This window comes from Melanerpes formicivorus, unplaced genomic scaffold (genome assembly GCF_026170545.1).
Source record: "Melanerpes formicivorus ecotype bairdi unplaced genomic scaffold, bMelFor1.0.p_v2 SCAF_39, whole genome shotgun sequence".
Lineage (NCBI taxonomy): Eukaryota > Metazoa > Chordata > Aves > Piciformes > Picidae > Melanerpes > Melanerpes formicivorus.
Window position 1 is genome coordinate 5,438,648 of NW_027142391.1, and position 24,433 is coordinate 5,463,080.

Sequence of the window (24,433 nt, forward strand, 5' to 3'; positions counted from 1 at the left end):
AAATCTTTACAGCCTGGGAAGTCTTTCCTTACTGTTCTGCAAAAAACCTTCTAGCCAGCTGTAGTGCATGTCAGGTGTAAATGGAGCAAGATTTGCTTTGTTCTCTTGGACACCAAGAAGCTTTCATGGCATTTACCCCAGGAGCATTTACCTGAGCCATTTAGTTCATTTCCACCTTACCTCTGCCAGTTATCACAATCAGCAACTCTGCAGAAGATGCAAGAAGCCACATGTTGGGCAATTACAGAGCAGCTGCAACAAATTCTCTGTAAGGATCTAGAACAGAAGTTGCAAACCACCTGCAAAAGGCTGTACCATTGGTGAAATGGTTCAACTTTGGGATCAAACAGCCATAATCAGCTGTTGAACTGTTAAAAGATAGCAATTTCCAGTCTCCTCTTATATCTCAGGCAGCCAATACTTGACCTATACTCTGAATGCCTAAAGATTTAAAAGTAAATCTTAAATCTGCACTTTATGTAGCTGGACATTTTAGTTAGCCATAGATTTTCTCTTCAAAGGCTGTTGTTAAACTGGTCACCATAATCCTGCTGTGTGACAGATCATACTGCCTGTAAAAACTCTTGTCAGTTTTAAATAGACTGTCCTTCAGCATGATATAATGTCCCTTTGCTTCTCCACTCTGAACAAACAGAGGCATGGGTACTGACTCACATATTTTGCAGAGTTCTCTCCATTCCAGCCTCAGATATCCCATCTCTAAAGAGGACAGCACTGAATTCCACAAAACCAACAGTGCAGAAGCATCAGTGTGCAGAGAGAGGAGGATTAGGTGTTGAACTGATGAATTTGCTACAATATTCTCTAAATTAAGAAACACTGCAATTGCAGAGTTCCCCCTACACCTTCTGGGGAATGTATTAGTAGGACTCGTTGCACCCAGGGCTACTTGATAGGGAGTTACCTTCCTTGAACTTCTATAAACATACTCTCTTTGGAACAGTCTTTTCACATCCTGGACCTCTAATATTACTGGAGTGCCAGAACTAGTCACCAAGAGGGCTACAATCCAACAGGCAATAATTGTTGGAAATTCTCCTCACTGCCCAGTCCTCTCCCACACCCCTTTCAAGACAGAACTGAGTGAATTCTCTCCTGCTCTCCCAAACCCTTCTTGGCTGAAACCTCTTCCAGTTTCACTCTGTAAACACCTGATATGAGCAGATGAACTGGGAGGGGCTAGAAAGCTCTTCCTAGCTTCAGGGGGGTGGAGGTAAACAGAAAAACTGTATATAGGGTGCTTTGAGACAGACTTCCAAAGTGCAGAGACTGACAGGAGAGGGCCGAAAAAAAGCTACTTCTTCAGGCTCCACCTTCAGAGACTGACTTCATTGGAAGGAAGTTAGGTACCAGTCTGCTGGAGGACTTGCTGAAAGTTTCATAGCTACCCCAGCTGCATTCAGACTACTCACAGGCAGCTGGAAGTTTTCTGTTGCTGTAAGCAAAAATGCCAGCAAGATCCAGTGCCCAGCTGGCATGGCTCTGCTTTGTCACTGTGTCTGTGGCAATCTACCCTGCAATGCTGCAGAAGCCTCCTAAAAGGAGAACAATCAATGGGAATGCACAGTCCAAGATGACAGCCTGCTGCGATGAGATCAAGGAGCTGAAGCTGCAAGTAGCCAACCTCAGCAGAATGCTGCAAGAGCTGAGCAAGAAGCAGGAAGGTGACTGGGTGAACGTGGTGATGCAGGTGATGGAGCTGGAAGGGAGCACCAAGCAGATGGAGTCTCGCCTCATTGATGCTGAGAGCAAATACTCCGAAATGAACAACCAAATAGACATCATGCAGCTGCAGGCGGCTCAGACCGTCACACAGACTTCAGCTGGTAAGCAGGGAGTCACCAAGCTCCCCACACACCTCTTAATGCACAACTTGAACTAACAAATAGGTCTTGATGCTAGCATGCCCCACTAATGTGAATAGCAAGTATGCAGACTGGATGTGTATGCAGCACTGCTGTTGGCAGGCAATCCTGAGAGAACCAGGTGTGAATTCATCTGCCAAAGCCCAAAGAGGCAGCTGTATTTTAGTATCTGTGTGTCTGTTATCAAGGAGGAGAAAAACTGAACAGGTGCTGTATGTGTACAGTGAGGAACCTGGCCTAGTCTTTCATTTTCTGACAGTACAGAAAGAACAGGATCTGGCTGTGTCAGGGAATGGCTCTGGCAGTAACATCCTCCAAGTTCTCAGTGCTGACAGGAGACTTGAAATTGGCAAAACATTTAAAAGCGCTCTCCAAGCACTACTGAAGATTTCTAATTGTATCTTTATGACTTCCTCTGAACCAGAGTGAAAGAGTGACCCATTATTTGAATGGGCATTCTCAAAACCTCAAGGCTTTAGGTGAGGCATGATGCAAACTGTTGTATAAGCCCAGGCAGAACATAGTTAAATTGTTCCAAATTCTCTTCCCCGAGGGAAAATTTCACTGCGCAGTAATTGCACAGGCCTGGACTAACCGTGGAATGCAGGTGCAGTTTGTAGGTCAGCTCCTCTAAAACTGCATCTAGAAGGAACTGTCCTTTTTGTTGACTCCTCTCCTCAAATGAAACCACTGCAACAAGCTTAAAACTTGCTTAAAAAGAAACTGCTGCTGGCTGGGATAATTGGGTTTGCTTGGGTTTGCCAGAAGGCTGTTTTAGATGCCAAGGAAAAACTTCTAAGTCTATTTAACTAAATTCTTCCTACAAAATAAAAATAAAACCCAAAAAACCACTTGGCTGTAGTTTTGACACACTACTGTTTAGAGTGTGTCTTAAACAATTGGGGTTTTTTATTATAATGAATCTCTTTGGAGGTTTGGAAAAAAAAAAAACAGCACACAGAAGAAGGTGGCCCTGAAGGGTATTTAAAGCAGACACATCTCACCTCAGCAGGTAAGAGATGTTCAGGTTGTATTACAGTGAGAACTGTCAGAATGGATAAAGCCTTGCTTCAGCTGCTTTATCTTCCTCAGAAGAAGATGGTAACATGCACAGCAATTCAAGTCAGCTCCTGCATTGACAGGAAAGGAGGCTTGCAGAAGCTAACAGACTGACTGCAGCTAAAAGCCATCACCTCTGTCACAGGCTCTGGTGTAAAACGTGTTAAGCAAGCATGTCTCAACCCCAAACTCAGCTAGCCTGCTCAGGCACACAAACCAAAACATCTGGCAGCAGACAGCCATTCTAGAGATATGCCTTTGTTATCTGGGAGGGGAAGGAGACATGCACTTTTTAACCTCCTAGCAGACACGCAGCAACGATGTGAAGAGAAAACAGAGAGATACCTCTTGGGATAGGGAAGGTTAACAAGACAAGGTCCCAGTGCCCCACTCTCTTTGCCTAACACATGCATTGATCAAAACAAACACATTTCAGGGAAACACAACACTTGTGGGAATCTTCTTCACTTAATTACTCCTTGTATTACAGAAAGCTTTGCAGAAATCACTCATACAGGGCAGTTGTTGCTGTTCAGATTCTTACTTTCTGGTTCTGATTCAAGTAGATGCTGTCTATGACTGCTCATCGCTCTACCAGAGGAACTACAGAATTTCTGGTGTTTACAAGCTGCCTCCTGATGAATTTCTGGGGAGTCCAGATCTGGAGGTAAGGATGTTAAGTACAAAATGGAAGCTATAAGTACTTTTCAAATATAACCAAGAAATAATTGTCTATCACAGAAATGAAAAGAGCATATACTGAGTTATGACACTGCACTTGGAATCATCATCTTTATGCAGTCAAACTTCAAGGAAGGGAAGAGTGAACATTTAAGAGGGAAAATAGAAAAAGGGTTAAGGATTTTTTTCCCCCCCATTACTTTTAAACAGAACAGGAATTTCTTCAAGTAGTGAGAGAGTGTTAAGAGCAACAAACCTTCCTAAGTCTACTGAGAAGTGAACACTGCCTTTTGTCCTCTCCTAGGTGTTTTGTGACATGGAGACAGATGGAGGAGGCTGGACTATCATCCAGAGGCGTAAAGTTGGTTTGATATCTTTCAACAGGGACTGGAAACAATACAGGGATGGATTTGGCAACATTAGGGGAGATTTTTGGCTGGGAAATGAAAATATCTACAGACTCTCAAGACGCCCCACTGTTCTGAGAGTGGAGTTGGAGGTAATTAATAAGCTCTAAATTTCAGCAGCAAAAGGGTTTTTGTACAAAGTGATCCCCTAAAAGCAGAAGACCAAAAGAATTTGTGTGTTTTAATTACAGGAGAATGAGGTAGGAATCATCATAAAGTTCATCCAAGGATTAGACAGAATTGTGTCCTCCACTGTGCAAAGTCAGTAGGACAACATTCTGTCTGCACAGAGATTGTATCTTAGGGAACATGTGGGACTCTAGAGAATCTTGCAGAACTCACTGCAGGCAGACAGCAAACTGCTGACTACCTCAGATTTCAAGACTCACAGAGTCTTTGGCCCTGTGAAGTTTAAGGCTCTGGGTGTTTTCCTTTTGCATCACTTCCTTCCAGCCTGTGTACAAAAGAGTTTGCCTTGTATTACCCCAAAACAACTTCTACAGTCTGCTAAAGGCTTGGGTTTATCTTAGACTTGTTTATAGTTGGTCAGTACCTTTGAGGGGTGGGATATATAGAATGGAAAGAGTGAGCTGAATGGGGCTTGGGTTTATCTTAGACTCGTTTATAGTTGGTCAATACCTTTGAGGGGTGGGATATATACAATGGAAAGAGTGAGTTGAAAGGCTTTGGATGTAAAAGCCACTGTTTCAGAGAGGGAAGAAAATCACTTGTGGCAGTGCTTTGAGATAAGGATGTTGAATACCAGAGCTGCACACCAGGTTTCCATATGCATTGTTTACTACCAGTGCAGGCAAGACCTGGAAATATGATGCCTTGCTGTGGGAATTTTGGGCTGCCCAGGGAGGTGGTGGAGTCACCATCCATGAAGGTGTTCAAAAAATATGCAGACATGGCATTTTGGGACATAGTATAATGGCCATGGTGATGTTAGGTCAGTGGCTGGACTTGATCTTGGAGATCTTTGCCAACCAAAACAATTCTAAGTTTCTGCAGCCTGCGTCCGAGACAGCAAATAACTTGTGAAAAATCTACAGCTGAGCAAAGACACACAACATGCACTGTATGGAACCACGGATGGTGGGATCTTCTCCTAAGTGTTCTCACAGGGCCTGTTTCTTCTTCCCTGTTGCGTGGCAGGACTGGGAAGGTAACGTCCGCTACGCCCAGTACCAGCAGTTCACCCTGAGCAACGAACTCAACAGCTATCGGCTCTTCGTGGGCAACTACAGCGGCAACACAGGGCGCGACTCCCTGCGCTACCACAACAACACAGCCTTCAGCACGAAGGACAAGGACAACGACAAGTGTGTGGATGACTGCGCCCGGTTCCGTAAAGGTAAAGCACACACAAACACCGTCCTGGCCCCGCAGAGCTGCCTGGGTCATACAGTCATAGCATTTCTTTGGTTGGAAAAGACCTCTAAGATCACCGAGTCCAACCTTTGACCTAAGACTACTATTTAACCATGTCCCACAGTGCGGTGTCCACAGGTTTCTTGAACACCGCCAGGGATGGGGACTCCATCACCTCCCTGGGCAGCCTGTCCCAATGCCTGACCACTCTAGCAGGAAAGACATTTCTCATAATCTCCAAGCCAAACCTCCCTGGCACAATTTCAGGCCATTTCCTCTTGTCCTATCCTTGCTCCTCTTGTCCTGATACTAGGGAGAAGAGAATGCTCCAACCTCCTTTCAGGGAGTTGTAGAGAGCGATGAGGTACCCCCTCAGCCTCCTTTCCTCTAGAACAAATCATCCCAGATCCCTCAGGTGCTCAACACCAGCCCTGTTCTCCAGACCCCTCAGCAGCTTTGTTGCCCTTCTTGAGACATGCTCCAGAACCTCAACATCCTTCTTGGAGTGAGGGGCCCAAAACTGAACACAGTACTTGAAATGCAGCCTTGCCAGTGCCGAGTACAGAGACATGAGTCCTTTGTAGGGAGCCCAAGGCTCTCTCTTTCCAAGTGACAATGGCAAAGCAAGGGAGAGGTGACCAACTCTGGAATACACACTTCTGGGTTGTGTGGGAAATCTGGCAGTTAAGACTGATTTACAGAGAGCCAGGCTGCATCAGTACTTGCCAAATGATTTACTGTCTGTTCTCACCTACACACATTTATCCAGCCCACTCTGTGCACCTGACAATATGCCAGACTATCCCAGACACTGATGTAACCCAGAGATGCAGAAAACTATTTCTCTGAAAGGTCTTTCTTTTTTCTTCTATTTTTATGAAGTTTCAAGCTCTAAAGATTTGTAATTATTCTCCTATATTATCCTACATACACCTCAAGATTCAACCTGAATTCTAATCTTTTATTCCTAGTTTATATCAAGAGCTTCTAATGAGGTTACTCTCTTCACCCAATTTATCATCTTTATATGAGGTCTGTCAGAAATAACTGTCTTCATTGTGTCTTGACCTTTAGTGTTAATTTCCTCACTGTGCCCCCACATGGCATGCAAACAAAATTGCTGTCAGTCTCAATAAAACAGTGCAGCCTCCTTGCAGAGTCCAGAAACCTTTTAGACACTGTAAGATGCCCACACTAAGAACCAAAACTGTTCTCCATGCTCATTTTGAGTCAGAGACAGAAACATGTCAAGGAGCAACCTGGTCTAGTGGGAGGTGTCCCAGCCAATGCCTGGGGGATTGGAACTAGATGATCTTTAAGGTCCCTTCTAACCCAGACTATGCCATGAATCTATGAAATACCCTAAGAGGAATGAGCAACTAGATGCAAAGCTACTGGACTAATTTGACTATGGAACTGTAAAGCCTTTGTGTGTTCAGTATCTGTCTGAAGTTCTGAATTTATCTGCAATCCCAGCTAGCAGGACCATAGGGTCCAAGGATTAAATGCTGCATCCTGGTCTCTCTCCCCCAGAAAAAGCAGTCATTCTTAACACAAAGCATGCCTGTTTGAAGTAATTGGCTCACCAGGAATCTATTCATTCTCTGACAAGGTGGCTACTGGTACAACTGCTGCACGGATTCCAACCTGAATGGGGTTTACTACCGCAAGGGAGAGCACACCAAGAACATGGATGGCATCACCTGGTATGGGTGGCATGGATCAACCTACTCATTGAAGAGAGTTGAGATGAAGATCCGGCCAGAGGACTTCAAACCATAGAGGGAACCAGTATTTGTTTGTACAGCTACGTGATGCCACTGGTGAAGGGGGGCAATGGAGAGCTCCAACTCACCCAGATAAATGCTCATTTCCTCTAATATGTGCAACAGCTACACACTGGCTATGGACACAGAGGCACACTAAGCACCTGCCACAGCCACTAGTGTCATCAAGGCTCAAAATTATTTCCTCCTCTTATGACTCTTTCCAAAGGGAAAAATGCTGTATTAGAATAGGTTAGGAGAGAATGCACCTACAGCACCTTCAGAACACCCACTGCTGTGTTAACACTAGCACTGTGACTGGTGAGTTGCCTTAGCATTAACCAGCCAGGCAGGGACTGAAAAAAGAAGGCCTTTTTGTCACCTTTACTTTAGTGTCTAAAAAGAAGCATCCCTCCTTCCAAGAGGGACTCACATCACAGAAATACTCATTTCATACCAGAGGAATCAATCAGAAGTGCCCCTGATGCACCTTTCTTTAGTGTACAGTAAGTGGCTTACATTTCCACACAGGAAAAAAGCAAAGCTGAAAAGTTTTAGATCAATTAGGAATGCCCAGGTTCCCTCCTGAAGTTTTACTGCCATCTCCTACTGCTGCCTCAAGTAGGCCCCCACAGAAGTCTGCACCCAGAAGACAGTAACCCTGGAGGAAGCGTTTCTCCTGTATGCTCTGTGATGCTTATTCCTACCCACAGATCACAGTTACAAAGCAACTTACTGGGCTGTGACAAAATTGTGTTCAGGTTAGAACATAAATGTGCCACACGTCAGTAAAACTAAGAGAGAACAGCAGGTCAGCAAAAAAAATATCCAGAGCCAGCCACATAGCCAAAAAACTCCACAATTAAAACCACTGCATCCATGAGCAAAACGCTAACACACACTAGAGAATCCATTAAGTGGCAGAAGTTATTCCAACCTAAGGGTATATGTGCTAGCATACTATGCTGAGGAACATTAACATCTGTTCTGAAGATCACTCACTTACAAGCTACCTAGAGATGTTCTGTCACCTATCTGTATCCTTACATAACACAGTGTTAAAAAGAACAGTTACAAAAGAGAGAGACTCCTCCTGTAGCCATATCACTCTGAGTGTGCTGGAAAAAATAGTCACAGTTAATATATCTATTTTTATTCATCTTAAAGAGAGTATGAATCTAATTTAAATTGTTCAGTCTTGTGTGAAATGGGAGATTAAGGTGTCTTGGGAATTGCCTTAAATATGTTTGATTACTCATGCTGTAGATTTCATCTGTGTGGAACTACAGCTGGAACTATTTTAACTGTGGTCTGTCAAATGAATTTTTAAAGGTTTCTTAACTTTTTCATTTCTAATAAATTGCCTTTCATTTTTAGTCCTGCTTGACTTTGAGTCTTTGCTCTTTAGTGTGCTTTTTTTGATACACAAACAGCTGCAAAGTGATTTGGGCCAAGAAAGGGAATACACTGAATTCTAGATTTTCCTCAGAAAACCAAGAGAATGAAAACAAGGTATGAAAGAATAAAAGAGAGGGGGGAAAAAAACCCAACCAACCAAACCAAAAAAGGAAAGCACAACTCCAAGGAATTGCAAAGCCTGAAACAAAGCTAAGGTTTTGCTCAACCAAAATCAATTTGTCTAGCTTAGATAGCAGAGTTAGCATTTCTGTGATATGAAACAGATTCACCTTTTAAAACAGTTTAGCTTGGTACCTAAGGTGTTTCAGGGTAACATCTGTCTTGTTGACAAAGCTCAGGAAACAATCCACTCTTGTTCTATCTTCTATTTGATATATGAAGAATGAACTCTTCCTGAGCTAGATGAGCCAATTTTGATGAGAATTTTTCACCCAGAACTTTTCTTTCTTATTTACATGTAGGTGTAGAAATCTCTCATCTAGCTTACAGCCACTCCACAACATTCCATATTGAACTTGACAGGTGAGAGGCAGAAAGCAGAAGGCTCTGCTTTTTCCTGTACATCTTTCCATGGCTTCTATCATAATTTTAAGCACGTAACAGAAGGACAGAAGTCAGCATCTAGGGGAGTGCAAGCTATTTAGCCTACAGCAGTCTTGTGGTCGAGAGTGGAATCTTAAGAATTGTCTGGATTCATCCTAATGCTGTCCTAAATCTGGCAGTGATGTAAGAGCAGAAATCTCATCAGTTGTGGTCCTACCTGATAAGAGACTCCAGAATGGCTGGGGTGGGGCCCTTCTGAAATTCCAGCTCCTTGTAGTGAAGGGCCTTGGCATATGCTCGACACTTGGCAGCACGTTCCCCCAGGAGCACAATGCCATTGTCATCTCTCAGAGGCAGCGGGCCCTGGGCAGAAGCACATGCATCAAAATCAGGATGAGTATAAAAAAGAACAAAGTAGACATGAACCCTTCACACCCATTCCATAAACTAGGCACTGGGAAAGAGCTGCTTCATAGCACCTCTACCTTGTCACTGTGTTCCATGAATTCTGCCAAGTTCAGCAGTGTCTGAGTGACTTCTGCAATGTCCTGAGAAGTCAGGGCCAATTCAATGCTTCGGATCAGCTCATCCTGCTGGTCTTCATTCAGTTCAGACCAGCATGAAACAAAAGCAGCATTGAAGAGATCACTGAGGAGGAAAACAGAAGAGAGTGAGAGGTGGGAATTCATTATTCATGAGAAAAGTCTATTTGACAGTGTACTTGCCCTTGCATTCAGAGAAAGAGAGCTACAAAATGCATTTATATGTCTGCCTGCACTAGAGAGGGATTAGCTTGTACAGTTAGTGAAACTTGCATCTTAAAAATACCCATAATAGGATGCTACAATAGTAGAAATACTGTGCCATCATATGCCAGCAAGAACAAACTCTTCACAGCAGCAAGGATGCTCTTTTCTGCCTGGTCTGTCTTATATCACAAATTAATGCAGTAAGAAAGGTGATTGTGCATTTCTCTGGACAGAGGCTACAACACTTGTGCCTTCTCTGCTCACCACAGAAGTGCACTACCTGGAGCTTGCAATGGTGGCAAAGCTTGAGGAGAATAGGCAATGAAAACCAGAGAGCGACAGCCCTAGTCACTGCCAGTACTGTGACAAAATACCGTGAGAGGGCTTTGAGATGCACAAAGCACACATGGAGGACACCAGCATCACCTCTGCCCACCTAGGAACTGCTGACTTTCCATCATGCTGTTTGCCCTTCGACAATGGTAACATTCACATTAAGACAAAACTAAACCAGGAATGAATTGCTTCTCCAACAGCAACAGTCAATTTTGCAAGCACTGTCAAGAAGAGGAAAATGGGCAACCGCTTCCAGAAACTCAAAGTCTCTCCAGACATACTGGTTACAAAAAAACCCAAACCACTGCAGTTTATTCCACTGAGAGGCATTTTTATGCATCCACAGTAGATCCTCAAAACTATTTCATACTCTGCTGTTTTTCCAGCTTCCCTTTCATGTGCTATATGTTATTTGTAGACCAATATGCAGAATTCTACTGAAAGATTTTGTGTACATCATGGAGCAGCCAACTGGGAAGGGTGGAAACAAAATCAAGTTGCCAGCTATTTGATTTGTCCCATAACAGGAACCATCTCTATTTATGGGATCTAAGAGCTTTTAAGTAACTTACTTTCTCCTTGTAGTATCTGGCTTGCAGCTGCAATTTTAAGTGATGTGAAAAAAACAGAATCAGCCTACCGAGCCATGGGATTATAGGCCTGAGCCAGGGCCCAGCACGAGCGCAAGGATGGTGAGGAGGAATCTTTCAGCAGCTCCAAACTCAGTCTTCTTAACCATTCCAACCAGTCATCTTTGGAAACTCTTCTAGCCGCTCCCCAGGCCTGCAGTACAAAAGAAGACAATTCAAGTACCAAAGGCAGCACTACCCCAAAGCAGAAGAATCCATCAGCAGGCAGCATTATGGCTTTGCAGCTCCCAATCACATTGTTGAGATTCCCTTTTCAATTCCCTGAAATCCGTTAACTTCACCAGAAAAATTGCAGCACTTCAGTCTCATTTCTAAGAAACCTTCCCTAAATGTATTCCTGTCATGACCTGCCAAGTATTTAACATGAATAATTCTTCCTCTACAAAAATACATCAAGAGATAAAGCCACTGTTGAAACATCAGCTTAAAAATACTTTATGCATTTAGAATTACATTTTAAGTCCAGCATTTTTGAACTAATCCATCCCACCACTGAACTGAATGCCACATGCATTTACTGTTCAGATTAGTCACTGCTTAGCTGTTAAGTTCTATACTCCCTTCAGGACATTATAGCAGTAAGATAGCAGAGAAGTGGCTGACAAATAAGGCAGAAACTCTGAGGAACGTGTCTCTAGAAACTACAGATGATTCTTTGTGATCTAGGAAGTCTTGTTCACACTTCACATAACAAGAAAGTGTCAAGATGACTTCATGGCCATCAACAGCCTAATAATCCAGCTGTTCCTCTCTTAAGTTGCCTACCACCTTCTAATTTTAAAGAGTCTCAGACACTACTTTGACCTCAGTTTTGTACAGAACTTGCAACAGAAAAGAGAAGAAAATAAATGCAGTTTAGATGCACTGGACAAACTCCACAGATGTGACACAACAGCTCCTCCCTTCAGCAGCAAACTCATGCTGCTCCATTCTTACCTTCTGCAGGTTGATGGTGCTAACATGCAATTTCTTCATGGGACCTGTTTCCACGGGACCACTGGCCAAAGTTTCTCCCTGGTTGCTTCTCAACATTCGATGTTGATAAATCAGGGGATCCTCCTCTTCATCAGCAAGAGTATAGCCCTACCAAAAAATGGCTTAAAATGAAGATCACACACACACAAGAGCCAAACAGATGATAAGGTCATGCAGACAGTTTGTGAAGCAGTTGTGTCTCATTATACTAATTACAACCTTATAAAACAGACAACCCAAATGATATCCCATTTCTATTCCATGTAACTGGTAGAAAATCTTAGCTCCTAGTTACAAAAGTCAAAATAACAGCCCTTAAAACAAGTGCTCTTTCCTCTTTGACTCACTAGTAAGCTAGAACAGCAGTGTGCTACTAGTTCCAAGCTAATCAAACTGCAAAGCAGTTACTGACTTTTTGAAACGTGGAACATGCTGCAGAAAATAAGGGGACCTTGTTATCTCAGTCTTGGTACTGTGGGAAAAATAAGGTAAATCCACATTTAAGAAGTACTGAGAAAAAAAAAGGCACTGGCTACAAGTCTAAGTCCTTGCCTAAAAACTTGCAGTGATGTTTCTACAGGAAATAATTGCAACCAGTTGACAATTTCCCAATGCAATCTCAAAATCTCCTTATAAAGCTGCACTTCATACACAACACAGCAACAACTCTTCTTCATTTTATGAGTAGCTCAACATGAAGTTCACAGCTACACCTGCTTCAACAAGAAAGCATGCCCAAAGTGCCCCTCTGCATAGAGCTAGATACTTGCCAACCCACCTTTACAATCCTGCAGATGAGAACATCATAGCGTTGATGGTTGATTCTGTGTCGCACCAGAACTTTGTTCACCATCGGGATAAAAATCTGGTACTGTACAGGGGAAGGCATCAAAAGCTAGTTACTCGGTGTCACCAAGAGCAGCTAAGTACCACCTTTCTTTGTACTCAGTGTCACCAAGAGCAGCTAAGTACCACCTTTCTTTGTACTCAGTGTCACCAAGAGCAGCTAAGTACCACCTTTGTTTGTACTCAGTGTCACCAAGAATAGCTAAATTCCACCTTTGTTTCTACTCAGTGTCACCAAGAATAGCTAAATTCCACCTTTGTTTCTACTCAGTGTCCCCAAAAGCAGTTAAATTCCACCTTTGTTTTATTGACCTCACAAGAAATCAATTCTGAAATGTTGATTTCAGTAATTCCTGATTCAAGAAACAACTAAGAGAAGAACAAGAAAAATTAAGTTCTTTGAAATACAGAATGCAAATATTCAACTTCAAAACCTCAATCTCTGGTACAGTCCCTCCTTCTGTGAGCTCTCAAGCCTAAGGAGGCTATTACCTTCTTTCCTAGCTGGAATACCAGAGAGGAGAGGGTGTCCATTGCAGTTGTCCGTAGCTCAGGGCTCTGATCTAGCGTCCGCACGATGGGATGGATAATCCGTGAAGCGTAATCGGTGAAATCCAGGGACTCGGTCAGGCGGTCGACTGTTTCCAGAGCAGCTCTAAAGTCAGAGCAGAAAGAAGGGAGGACTAAGCTCTCATGAGAGAACACAGCAGAAATGAGATGTAAGAATACATGTGTGATTCGTGCTCAGGCCTCTTAGGCATTAATAGTAATAGAAGAAAAGGTGGTGAGGCACTGGAACAGATTACTCAGAGAAGTTGTGGAGTGGAAGTGTTCAAAGGCAGGTTGGACGGAGCCTATAAGCAACCTGGTCCAGTAGGAAATATCCCTGCCCATGGCAAAGAATTGGAATTAGATGACCTTTAAGGTCCCTTCCAACCCAAATCACCATTCTATGGTGATTCTATGAAAAAGGTCTCCAGAACTCTGTTAATGCAGCTAGTACCTGCAGGGCAGCTTGCAAGCTGCAGTGACTAAAATTCTGGAAGGTGAGAAGCAGAAATAGTCTGTGCCCAAGGAAATCTAGTAACAGCCTTGTGACATCCAAGCAAAGCCAGCCTTCTGCAGTGATTTCACAGAGAAAAACCACAGGAGGTATTTCATTCCAGTGGTATTCAAGTGGTATTTCATTCTATATGTGGCCAGGGCAGGTACTGCAGAACTTGGATATCAAAAGGCAAAAAAGAAAAGAGGACAGACTGCAAAGCCAACACTTACTTGCGAGCCACCACTGGGACATCTGGGGCATCAAATAGCTTCACAATAGGAGGTAGTAACAAATGAAGGTAGTCATCCAGGTTAGCTCCAAAGAGCTGGATCGCATTCAATAGCTAGAGGGAAAAGTGACCCAGTGTGACTCAGTCATTGAAGAGATGAACTTTAGGTAAGGCAGCATCTAGTGAAAAGCTGCTTCCACCTTGCATTTTCAGCAAAGCACTGTCTGCAACATTTCACACCAAGCCACTGCTGAACTGCACCTATCCCATCTGCTTGCAGCACACAAGCAAGAAGCTCTGCTGGAGCCCAGCACATTGAGCATTTACCCAACTCAACACTGAACCCAGCCCAGGAAGTGCAGCCTCCCACTCACTCACCTTGACGGAGACAACACGACTCTGACTGTTGTCATGCATGAAGACCCGTAACATGTGAGGAATGAGCTGAGGCAGATAAAGTTTGAATTCACCTCCCAGAGCTACCACAATTTGCTCAATAAGTAGGATAATGGTGCTCTGTATGGAGTTGTTCATGACCCAAAAGTCCTATAGAAGAAAAAAAAAAGGGAAAAAAAGCCTCAGTTCTTCAAGTGAGCTGTACCAGTTACAAGAAAAGCTGTAGAAGACAATCTCCAGATAAATCCCAGATCACAAGGAGGGGCTATACTAGACTAACGTAAATTGGAAGTTTTGGTCTGTTTTCAAAACACCCTGTGCCTTCAGGATATTTATAGCTGTCATAAACAACCCTTAGGCAACTGATTTTTCCTATTCCTTCTAAGTCTTTGCAAACAGTAAGTGAAAATGAAGTGAAATATCACCTACCCATGAAATCCAAACACCTCTTACTAAAACTGTTTCTGAAAGTAGTAAGTGCACAAAGTCCAAGCACTGAAAAGAACTCAAGGACTAGCAGAACCCAGGAGCTGATGATATTGCCATTACTAGTATCATAGAATGGCTTAGGTTAGAAGGGACTTAGGACATCATCTACTCCAACCTCCCCACCATGGGCAGGGACCCCTCTCAACTAGACTGGTTGCCCAAGGCCTCATCCAGCCTGGCCTTGAACACCCCCAGGGAAGAGACATCCACAACCTCCTAGGGGAACCTGTTCCAGAGTCTCACCACACTCATGATGAAGAGCTTCTAAGATCCAGTCTAACCCTGCTCTCCCTCAGCTTAAAACCATTCCCCTTAGTCCTATTGCTGCACACCCTTATGAAAAGCTCCTCTGCAGCCTTCCTTCCTGTAGGATCCTTTCAGGTATTGGAAGTTCTAAGTCCCTCCTGGAGTCTTCTCTTCTCTAGTAATAACAGATATTACTGTTTCAAATAGGTATTTCAAAATCCAATTAGTACTTCAAATGTATGGAATTCTGCACTTCACATGAATCTATGAAGTAACTAATACACTGATAATGACAGAAATTCTGTCCACCTGTGCTGGCAGCAAAATGCTGGCTTAAAGTTTACACTCACTCTCATCAGGGTGACAATTTCATCCATATAGGGCCGAATATGACTTCTCACAAAGGACACCAACATCCCCAGCTGCTGGAAGAGGAACTGGAAAGAAGAAATGAGCAGTGCTCAATGCAGCTTACTCAAACATCAAAGCCATGATGGGTAAACAACGTTTCACAGGCCAACTGCAAGCTCATTTACCATACAAACAGCATGCATAGCTCCTGTACGCTCAAAATCTGGGGCTACATTCTTGGCAGCTTCAGCTCAGTGGTTTGGGGTTTTATGGGTGAGGAGTAAGAGTAATTTGGGGTTTTTATGGTTGGCTTTCCCCTCCTCAACTTGCATCAAAAGTTTTATAAGCTCAAAGCCTTAGAGAGTAAAGCATACAATTAGGGGTTTAGAATGTGTCAATAGACTTGCAAGTACAAGCCACTACAGAGTGTGGTAATTTAGCTTTGAAGGATGCTGCCAAAAAACATTAGCCCCACATCTTTTCCCCCTGCCTGTAAACGTATGCACATTTTAAGATATTCTTTCTGTACTCTTTCTCATCCCCACCAAGATACATTGGTGAAAAGTTACTGGGGAAGAGAGTTTGGTCCTTGCCAGAAATATCCTGGTTGTTGAAAGATGGTTGATCGTAGCACAGAAGAATTGTGACTGGAACAATTTTATTTGCACCTGTGATGTCAGTTCTGCAATGCCTTTTGTCCCAATACAATCTTATGCCCTCACTCATGCTGATGAATTTGCTTTTGAGGTTGGTATGAAATAAGAAGAGTTAAATTAGCTTTGTCCACAAACTGAATGCATGTAGCTTTTTTTCCCTCTAGGAAAATGCAAGTTACCATATGTTAATTTAATTTCTTCATGCAGTATTTGAAGACTGTAGTGACAAATACAAAGTGGAGCTCAGGCAGAGAGATAATTGAGTTTTGTGAAAATTAATTGAGAAAGAAATAACATCAACTTCTTCAGTGAGAGCAGTGCACCCACATGTACCAGAAAAAAGAACCATGAGCTCCTCTCTTGTGCCTCGTTTTGGTGTTGTGAGAGGATGCTTACAGACAGGACAAGGACCAGCCTCCTTTAAGCTTTAGTGTCATGTGTACCCACCTCAGCTCTTCTCCCCAGTACACTTTCACCATCTTCTTTTACCTGAAAATTTTTAAACAGAGTGTGCACAACTGCATAGCTTTCAAGCAACTTAGATCAGTCAGGTCTAGGAGTTCGGCCAACCCAGGCGTGTGAGATGTTTTCCTTCCAATCTGAGTAGTAGTTCAGGCTGGGAGAAAACAGGGGTTCTATAGCAGGGTTGGGATTCTGCTAAGGGAGCACCCATCCCACCTACAAAACACAGCACCAATAAGAGTATAAATTGCCCTTCCCACCCCAGAGATTATTTTCAGCTGCCTGAGGAAAAGGCTTGGCAAACAGCAGCCATCTCTGGTTAGGTGAACCTTAAGCCTCTTGTTATCTTCACACAATTCTCATTTCCTTCTAAAACTGTAACTTCAGTGGGAAGGAAGAGAAAATGCTGCTGTAGAATCACCACCCACGCTGCTCTGAATGTTAGCAGACTGTGGCAAATTGAATTTTCCTTCTCTTGGATGAGCCAAAGTACATGGTTCCATCAGAAATTTAAAGAATCCCCCTCTATTATTTAATAATACTGTTTGCAACAGCACATGAATGCAGGGATCACTGAAAGCTCTGGAAGCTGCACAGCCTGTTTTCCTGAACAAGACCAGCTTGATAATAAAAACAGAATCAAATATTGGCCTTCCAGGGATTGTGCTCAGAAGCAGCTGATTTAATAAGAAGCAGAAAAATTGTTTCCACTGGATATTCTACCAAATGCTCACAAGAGAGAAATAGCAAAGCTGAACCTCACTTCTGCAGCATGCTTGGCAGCAGCACATAGCACAGCAATACCTAAAGCCAGTCACATTCTCTTTTCAGTATGGATTCTCATTTCAGGGCAGAGGTACAGGAGGGAAGAATTGGTCCCTTGCACACTCACCTCTCGGATGGCACCATCACAAACCCGGATTACATTAAGGAAAGTTGGCATGACCTGGGGCAGGAACTGCACACACTTCAGCCCAAGGGATTTGAAAATGAAAGTGATGGCCTGGACTACCATTGTGTGGTGCTGGGACAAGGACTGGTCTCGGAAAATTCTCATCAGTGCCACCATAGAGACAGCTGGGTAGAACTCATCCAGAGGGAGGTTTCCCATGTTCACCAACATCTCACTGGTGCTGTAGTCCGCTAGGAGAAAGAAAGTAGCGTCACAAGCTGCAAATTGTTTGTAGATCATGGAATCAATAAGGTTGGAAAAGACCTTTAAGATTGAGTCCAGCCACAACCTAGCTACCATGACCACTAATCCATATCCTGAAGAACCACATCTCCACACTTCTTGAACACCTCCAGAGACGGAGACTCCATCACCTCCCTGGGTAGCCGGTCCCAGCGCCTCACCACTCTCTCAGTAAAGAAATTCTTTCTAATGTTCAACCTAAAACTCCCATGGCACAACTTAAACCCATTTCCTCTCATCCTATTACTAGTTTCTTGGAAGAAGAGACCAACATCACTTCAGGTAGCTGTAGTCAGCCTCCTCCAGACTAAACTCCACCAGTTTCCTCAGCTGTTCCTCATATGACACCCTCCAAACACCTCACCAGCCTCATTGCTCTTTTCTGGACAGGCTCCAGGACCTCAATGTCTTTCTTATACATCATTAATCTAGTCACTTGAAAATAAATTCAGGTGCTTACAAGAATCCTGGCTGGATTTGGACTCTGAGAGGCTGACAGCTGAAGCATCTCGTGACTGATCAATCATGCCAATGTTCACTTTGTGTTTGTAAGGGTCCAAAGCACCCAGCAACCCCAGCACACGAATGGCCTGGTAAGACAGAAACAAAGGGAAAATTCATCAGAGCTTCATCATCACTTGGACAGAAGTCAATGCATGAACTCATGTGATTGGGAAGGTTCTGAAGATTAAAGAGAGAAGATGTGGAACTGAACAGACTGCCTGGAGAAACTATGAATGCTTTCCATTCAACTGCTGCAGGACCCAAAACTTTCATCCTTGGGAATCTGTTTACTATACACTTCTAATCGGCCACACCAGTGCTCTATCACCTCCCTTCCCACCGCCCCAGCTCTATGAAGATACATTGATTTGATAACTCTCTCTCCCCCAAATCTTTCAGTAATGGTTGTGTTAGCTTCCTGTTCATACCTCTCTACGGGTGCCCTGGTTCTGCTCAGTCTTCAGGAAGTTCAGAAGCACCTCCAGCAAAGTTGGGTACTTCCTGTATGGTTCCACCACATAACCAGTGCTGGCCACTAGCTGTCCCAGTGTCCAAAGTGCCACCTGGAAAGATCAAGTCAAGGGAATATTAGGTTTGACCAGGAAATTTATGTCACCTCATTCACCAGTCAAGTTTCTTTGAGCATTTCAGCATCACACTGTAACCCACAGTCCCTGGTTTGAAAGCCTCTATAAAGAGTGTTTTAAAATAAGTAATGGTAAAGCAACTGATAATCAACAATTGCTTAGACTGACAGCCATAACTGCTCTCACTCAGAGACATAATTCAAATAGGTTTTCAGTTCAGTGAGTCCAAGCCTGCAATAAAAACTGCTTCCTTTTTTTTTCCTCTCTACTTCTTTTCCTTTAACAACTCTGTACTGTGTCACAGCAGACAGGCACTGCAGTCCCTCACCTGTGTGCTACAAGCATGACCATATGCTCCACAAGACAGACTTGTGGAACCTTTAAATCAATGATCCACACAAGGATATCTCACTACAGCTTTGGTCACAGTGGATAGCAAGTTCAGTGCAGCGGTCAAACACTTACTTGTCTTTTAGCCAGCAGAGAGGAATCCTGTAGCATGTCCATAATTATAATGAAGAGCTCATCCACCCATTTCCTCATTTCCAGCCCACTGACCTATTGAAAGACAAAAATCTTTCATCTAGCACTGCCAAAACCAACTGACTAGCAGGGCAAAGAGGTATCTGCAGCATGCCTACCTGTGCAAGCTCTCCTATAGTAGCCAGGACATTGTTAATTACCCCTGGATTTGGATCTGGATCAGGATCTTTCAGTTTCACAATCAGCGCCTGGTTGGTGACAGAGGAACAAATTAGAATGTGCTCAGAAGACTCCTTGCTGTACAGTACTCAAAATTATCTTTTCTTTATGTCTGAAATTGATTCCACAGGGGCTCAACTTGCATCATGGTGAGCATTCCAACAGTGAATGAAACTTCAGTTTCACAAACTTCATGCAAATCCAGAATCAAGGTTGGCTACATTGTCACCTACAGCCGTCACTGTGGGTAACATCCACAGCAATCTTTTTCCTGCTATGAAGAAGTAAAAGGACTGCAGCTCCTGGGGGCCAAGTACCTACTTGCTGTACCATCTCACTCCAAAGTCACCAGGAACTGTACCTTAAGGATAGGCTCCATGTATGGACGAATGAGGCGTGGAGCATTGGAAACAAGGTGACCCAACATCCTGGCACTTTGCTCTTTAATCCTGCCAACACCACTGTGCTCCAGCTCTGTCAGAATCTGCAGAAAAGACAGTGGAAGTGTGAGAGCAGGGGAAATTAAGGTGGGCAAAAATTCTTTGGATTTCCTTCTTCCCTGTCCAATGACAACAAATCTCAGCACTCGTAAAGGATGTTCTAGATTTATACACCATCCAGCCATTCATGTCTAAATGAAGCTAAAATGAATGAGCTTAAGCTGAACAGATGGCTCCAAACCCATGTAGGTTTATAAAGTGGTGCTATTCATTCAATTAAAAAAGCACAGATCATCCTTCCTCAACACAGCACTGCAGCATGATGAACGTGGGGTGAAGTCAGGACTGCTATCCTTATCCTTTCCTTTGTAGTACATCCTTAGAGCCTCAGTTGAAACATCTATCACTGGAAAGAGCTCCTGAAACCTGCTAAGCTGGGCAATAAGTATTTTCCAAAAGGGAGATATTACCCCACTTTCCCACACATCAACTACAGCTAGACAGCCCAGCTCTTTAACACCATCTTAGTCTCAATACCAACTATTCTCTTTCCAGTGCAGGCATCCCTCTTTGCTACCTGGATTAACATCTTGCGCAGGAAGGGCATGACGAAGGCAGGGTTCATGCTGCTCAGGCGACCCACGGTGCAGATGGCCAGCTCTCGGATTTCAAACACTTGATCATTCAAGGCCACAAAAAGAGCTTGCAAATTTTCAGCCTGAGCCAGGTGAGCATCGAATCGCTCATCCAGAGAAGCCAGCACACAGAAACGTATGTCAGGGTCTGGAAGAACACATTTGTTTCTCTTTAGATGCAGTACACTCCTGGGATTTATTGCCTTTATTTACAAACTGGCCTCAAAAACTCACAACCTCAGGGAAATGCTAAGAGCTCCCCCACCATGAGATGCTACATCAGTGTTTTACAATGAGAAGCAGGGCAGGTCAGCCCAGCAGATTTAGTGCTGCTCAGAACTGCCCCTATAGCCAGATCAGCACAAAGCTGACCTCCTGCACCTAGAGGCACATTTAGAGGCAGCATGAAGAAAATTAAAGCTCATTTCAGGCTGCCATATTGCAACTGAAAGAATTAAAAAAAACTCATCAATTAGGAAGATTCAACAGAAAGGACCAATTCCTTCCCAACCTACAAAGCTTAAGGCCACAACAACAAAAGACATCTCAGCCTCCACCTAGTTCAAAGGATTACCAAGGGCACAGTTTGAGCATTTTATACTAGTGTCCTACTAATACATCAAAAATACCTGGGAAGAAAAATTAGGAGCCCTTTTTAATTTGTTAAGAATGACAGCATCAGTTGGTAGCAGATATGTGCAAATTCTACCACAGCCTTAATATCCTGACTTGCTCACACGCCAACAACTAACGTGGTAGAACTCTTTCCTCTGTACCCCACACTGACCTGGATCAGTTATTCCAACCACAAGCAGTTTGCTGAGAACATCAGCCACAACCTGCACTGCTGTCTGACTGACCACGTGGGCATGGCCACTGATCAGGTGGATGGAAGGCGTAAGCAGGCGAGAGCAGGTGCGGGCTGCCTCCATCCGGATCTCCTTGTGCTCGCTGTTCAGGAAGTGGTCTGCACAGTGCCGGACAAACTGGGTCAGAGAGTGGCCTAGAAAGAAGATGAGGAGTTTTACACCTCAATATTGGACTTACCAGAGAACAGAAGTTTGACTAAAGCTCTCAGAGTTCTTCTGCTACTTGGACTCTCCTCCAATGCACTAGTGCTTACATCCCACATACCCCACATCCCTTTGCCCCTTGCTGCTTTACTTCCTCTTACCTTCAAACTCAAAGCTACCCAGTGTACGAAGGGCTAGGGTGATGCTACCCACATCACTGGCCTCTGGGATGTTGGTGAGGCTAGGGGAAGCAAGCTGGTGGGCCAGGCCCTTTGGCATGCCTGGATGTCGTAGAGGCTTGTGCATTAACACAAGGGAGAGCATTTTCAGCAGCCCATCCTGGATATCCTTCTTCAGCTGGGGGATCTGGCGACTCAAGTCATACAGCACAGCTGTCAGAGCAGGGCTGTGGGCGAGAAGCAGACAGAGAGTCATAAAAACACAAACACAAAAGGTGCATATTTCACCCTTTTGTTTATGCTTTTGCTCATCAGACAATTGTGGGCATTCACCTATCACAGCAACACCTGCCAGCACAGCACAGGGGTCCCAGTGTGAGCTCAGGAATGTGAGGTGACCTTCTTGGATGACCTTGGTGAGCAAACTGCTGGGACTGCAGCACACATGGCTACATTAGGCAATATTGGTAGAATACTGTTACAAGTCACTGTGAATCCTTCTACTTGTGCTTTTTAGACACAAATTCATTTCCTAATGGTAACATTAATCTAAACAGCTTCCTGCCTCCTGGATACTTTCTCTGTACCCTCTCATACTAACAGCTAATGAGCCAGGGAATTCCCAATAGGAACTGATAGCTCCAAAGGTGAAAGAAAATAGGAGCAATTCTCCTTCCCTGCCAGCTGGATAGTGAAAAGTAAAAGAGATTGCTTTTGAATTCACTAGTTGTTCTACAAAATGATTTCTTCACACAGAAACCAATACACTTAAGTGCTAATGGCTGTTGAGTTACTTCTTATTCTTCTGGAAGAGCCATATTGATCTTCTGAAGGGTCATTTAAAAGTAATAATCTTCCTTCTCACTGTGAAGACTGTCAAAGGCTCATTCTGTATGGCCAACAATGCCATCCAGTGGCTAACAGTAAAATATGCTCCTACGCCTTGTGCTTACCTTAAACCCACAGCCAGCATAGGTTCCAAAAGCTCTTTGATGTCCTGCTGGATGCTGGGTCCCATGGCTCGTGCCAGCATACTAATGCAGGTGAAGACTGTGGCATCAACCTGTACAGACTTCTGCCTCCTGAAAAGGGACCATACAAAAGTTCATTAGCAGGAGTGGCTCTTTTTCAAACATCTTTTTTCACCCCACTTCTGTGTTACCAGTCCCACAGAAACACCTCTGATTTTAATACAATAACTTGCTCCCACATCACAAAAATTATACAAAGAGCAAGTTTTTCAGTGTCTTCCCCTAACTTTCACATACTTACTTGTGGGCAAAGTCCTTTGGTGGAAGAGCTGCTTTAATGATTTCAAGAACTTTTGGCAGGTAAGCTTGAAACTCAGACCTCACAGCCACGGAAAGCAAACCCAAAGCCTGGAAGGCTGCTGTTCGCTCCTTCTCCTTCTTCACACAGCTCAGAACATGATTCATGGTGTCTGGAAGATACTGATCAGCTGCCCAAAAGAAAGAACACCACAGGTGTTGGAACTCATTCAGGTTTATACAGTTGCTTCCCATTTGCAAATAAACCTTTACAAGCATAAAACTAAGGAACAGACACAACCACGTAAAATTTGCTGGCACAGGCAGTGGCAAACACATCACCATACAATGAAGCTTAGGAAGCTTTCTTTTTTGTGAAAAAAAAGGAAAGAAAAAAAATCACTAAAATAAGCTATGAAAAAACCCCCCACAAACAAACAAAACACATCACTGCATTGGATTCCACACACAGGTAAGATCGAAGCACCTTGATTGGAAATTGGGAATGATAAAGCTTGTTCCAACCTGTTTAGAGAAACTTGGTGACTTGCCTGCAGCTCTGATGCTCTACTAAGCTTGCTTGAGAAATCAACTGACCTGCTTTAAAGCTAGCAAGTATTTCCCAGCACATGGAACAGGGGGAAAAGGAAGACAACTCTGCTGATAATATTGGGATACACAGACTGGAAACAAAAGAGCAGAGTTCAACCCCAACTCTGTCATACTGTGCAAAAAAAAACCCAACAAAAACCAACATCACCAAAAAACCCAAAAAGGTTCAGGCTCTTATAGTATTGATCAGGGAATTCAGATAATGGTTTGCAATCCATTTTCTTCATCAGAGCAACATTCTGCCATCAGGTATCAAGTCACATTTACCCAGAAAAAAAACCCAAGACAGTCCTCCTACAGAGGAATTTGTTCATCTTACAAGCACCATACTTGTGCTGCTGCATTGCCTGCACAAGCTCATCTGGACCAAAGAGAGCTGGATAGCTTCCAGCCACACTTCTAACATCCAACCATCTGTCTCATCACCTGTGAACGCTGAAGGACGGAAAGCTGCCAGCCGTGGTAGCAGATTGAGAACTGTCATCTGGATCAAAGAGTTTTTGCTGGTTCTGCACTTGAGAACCCACTGGCACACCTGAAAGGAAATAGATTGGGCTTTGAAGGATGACCACTGCCAGTATTACCTGGGTGCTATAAGGCATTCTACTGACATTTGGCTTCAGAGCCCCTTAGAAAGATGGATGATAAACACTGCTTCAAAGAAAGTAAATCACTTGCTCTGAGTGACAAAGACAGGATAGTTGTAATTACTGAGTTTGATGTCTCTCTTCAA

The 24,433-nt window shown here is 43.6% G+C and overlaps 2 protein-coding genes across 6 annotated transcripts in view; one reads left to right on the forward strand and one right to left on the reverse strand.

The window, feature by feature from the left end:
* Nucleotides 1-24,433, reverse strand: part of MTOR (mechanistic target of rapamycin kinase) — a 65,018-nt gene that overhangs the window by 34,817 nt on the left and 5,768 nt on the right. For 3 of the 4 annotated variants that reach the window (XM_068158422.1, XM_068158421.1, XM_068158423.1), the window contains exons 8-29: nucleotides 24,127-24,235; nucleotides 23,093-23,279; nucleotides 22,774-22,902; nucleotides 21,803-22,047; nucleotides 21,416-21,631; nucleotides 20,571-20,776; nucleotides 19,915-20,037; nucleotides 19,493-19,582; nucleotides 19,317-19,409; nucleotides 18,693-18,827; nucleotides 18,221-18,350; nucleotides 17,458-17,708; nucleotides 16,551-16,592; nucleotides 15,447-15,533; nucleotides 14,344-14,511; nucleotides 13,967-14,079; nucleotides 13,184-13,346; nucleotides 12,624-12,716; nucleotides 11,807-11,953; nucleotides 10,861-11,003; nucleotides 9,621-9,783; nucleotides 9,353-9,498 (exon numbers count right to left, since the gene is read on the reverse strand). In XM_068158422.1, the coding sequence (XP_068014523.1) occupies nucleotides 9,353-9,498; nucleotides 9,621-9,783; nucleotides 10,861-11,003; nucleotides 11,807-11,953; nucleotides 12,624-12,716; nucleotides 13,184-13,346; nucleotides 13,967-14,079; nucleotides 14,344-14,511; nucleotides 15,447-15,533; nucleotides 16,551-16,592; nucleotides 17,458-17,708; nucleotides 18,221-18,350; nucleotides 18,693-18,827; nucleotides 19,317-19,409; nucleotides 19,493-19,582; nucleotides 19,915-20,037; nucleotides 20,571-20,776; nucleotides 21,416-21,631; nucleotides 21,803-22,047; nucleotides 22,774-22,902; nucleotides 23,093-23,279; nucleotides 24,127-24,235 (3,179 nt within the window). The remainder of the gene's footprint in view (nucleotides 1-9,352; nucleotides 9,499-9,620; nucleotides 9,784-10,860; nucleotides 11,004-11,806; nucleotides 11,954-12,623; nucleotides 12,717-13,183; nucleotides 13,347-13,966; nucleotides 14,080-14,343; nucleotides 14,512-15,446; nucleotides 15,534-16,550; nucleotides 16,593-17,457; nucleotides 17,709-18,220; nucleotides 18,351-18,692; nucleotides 18,828-19,316; nucleotides 19,410-19,492; nucleotides 19,583-19,914; nucleotides 20,038-20,570; nucleotides 20,777-21,415; nucleotides 21,632-21,802; nucleotides 22,048-22,773; nucleotides 22,903-23,092; nucleotides 23,280-24,126; nucleotides 24,236-24,433) is intronic. The other variant, XM_068158426.1, reaches the window with a different exon arrangement.
* Nucleotides 1,065-8,543, forward strand: ANGPTL7 (angiopoietin like 7). 2 transcript variants are annotated; one of them, XM_068158419.1, is made up of 5 exons: nucleotides 1,065-1,847; nucleotides 3,509-3,612; nucleotides 3,931-4,125; nucleotides 5,192-5,390; nucleotides 7,020-8,543. In XM_068158419.1, the coding sequence occupies exons 1-5, from the start codon at nucleotides 1,469-1,471 to the stop codon at nucleotides 7,187-7,189; spliced, it is 1,047 nt and encodes a 348-aa protein (XP_068014520.1). In that variant the 5' UTR covers nucleotides 1,065-1,468; the 3' UTR covers nucleotides 7,190-8,543. The 2 variants fall into 2 exon arrangements, with proteins under 2 accessions (XP_068014520.1, XP_068014521.1); XM_068158420.1 differs by having other exon boundaries at nucleotides 1,066-1,847; nucleotides 3,512-3,612.

Excerpts from the sequence above, each read along its gene's own strand:
- ANGPTL7 (XM_068158419.1), top strand. The coding sequence starts at position 1,469 with ATGCCAGCAAGATCCAGTGCCCAGCTGGCATGGCTCTGCTTTGTCACT. Across the intron at positions 3,613-3,930 it reads TGGGGAGTCCAGATCTGGAG|GTGTTTTGTGACATGGAGAC; the intron begins GTAAGGATGTTA and ends GTCCTCTCCTAG. Across the intron at positions 5,391-7,019 it reads CTGCGCCCGGTTCCGTAAAG|GTGGCTACTGGTACAACTGC; the intron begins GTAAAGCACACA and ends TTCTCTGACAAG.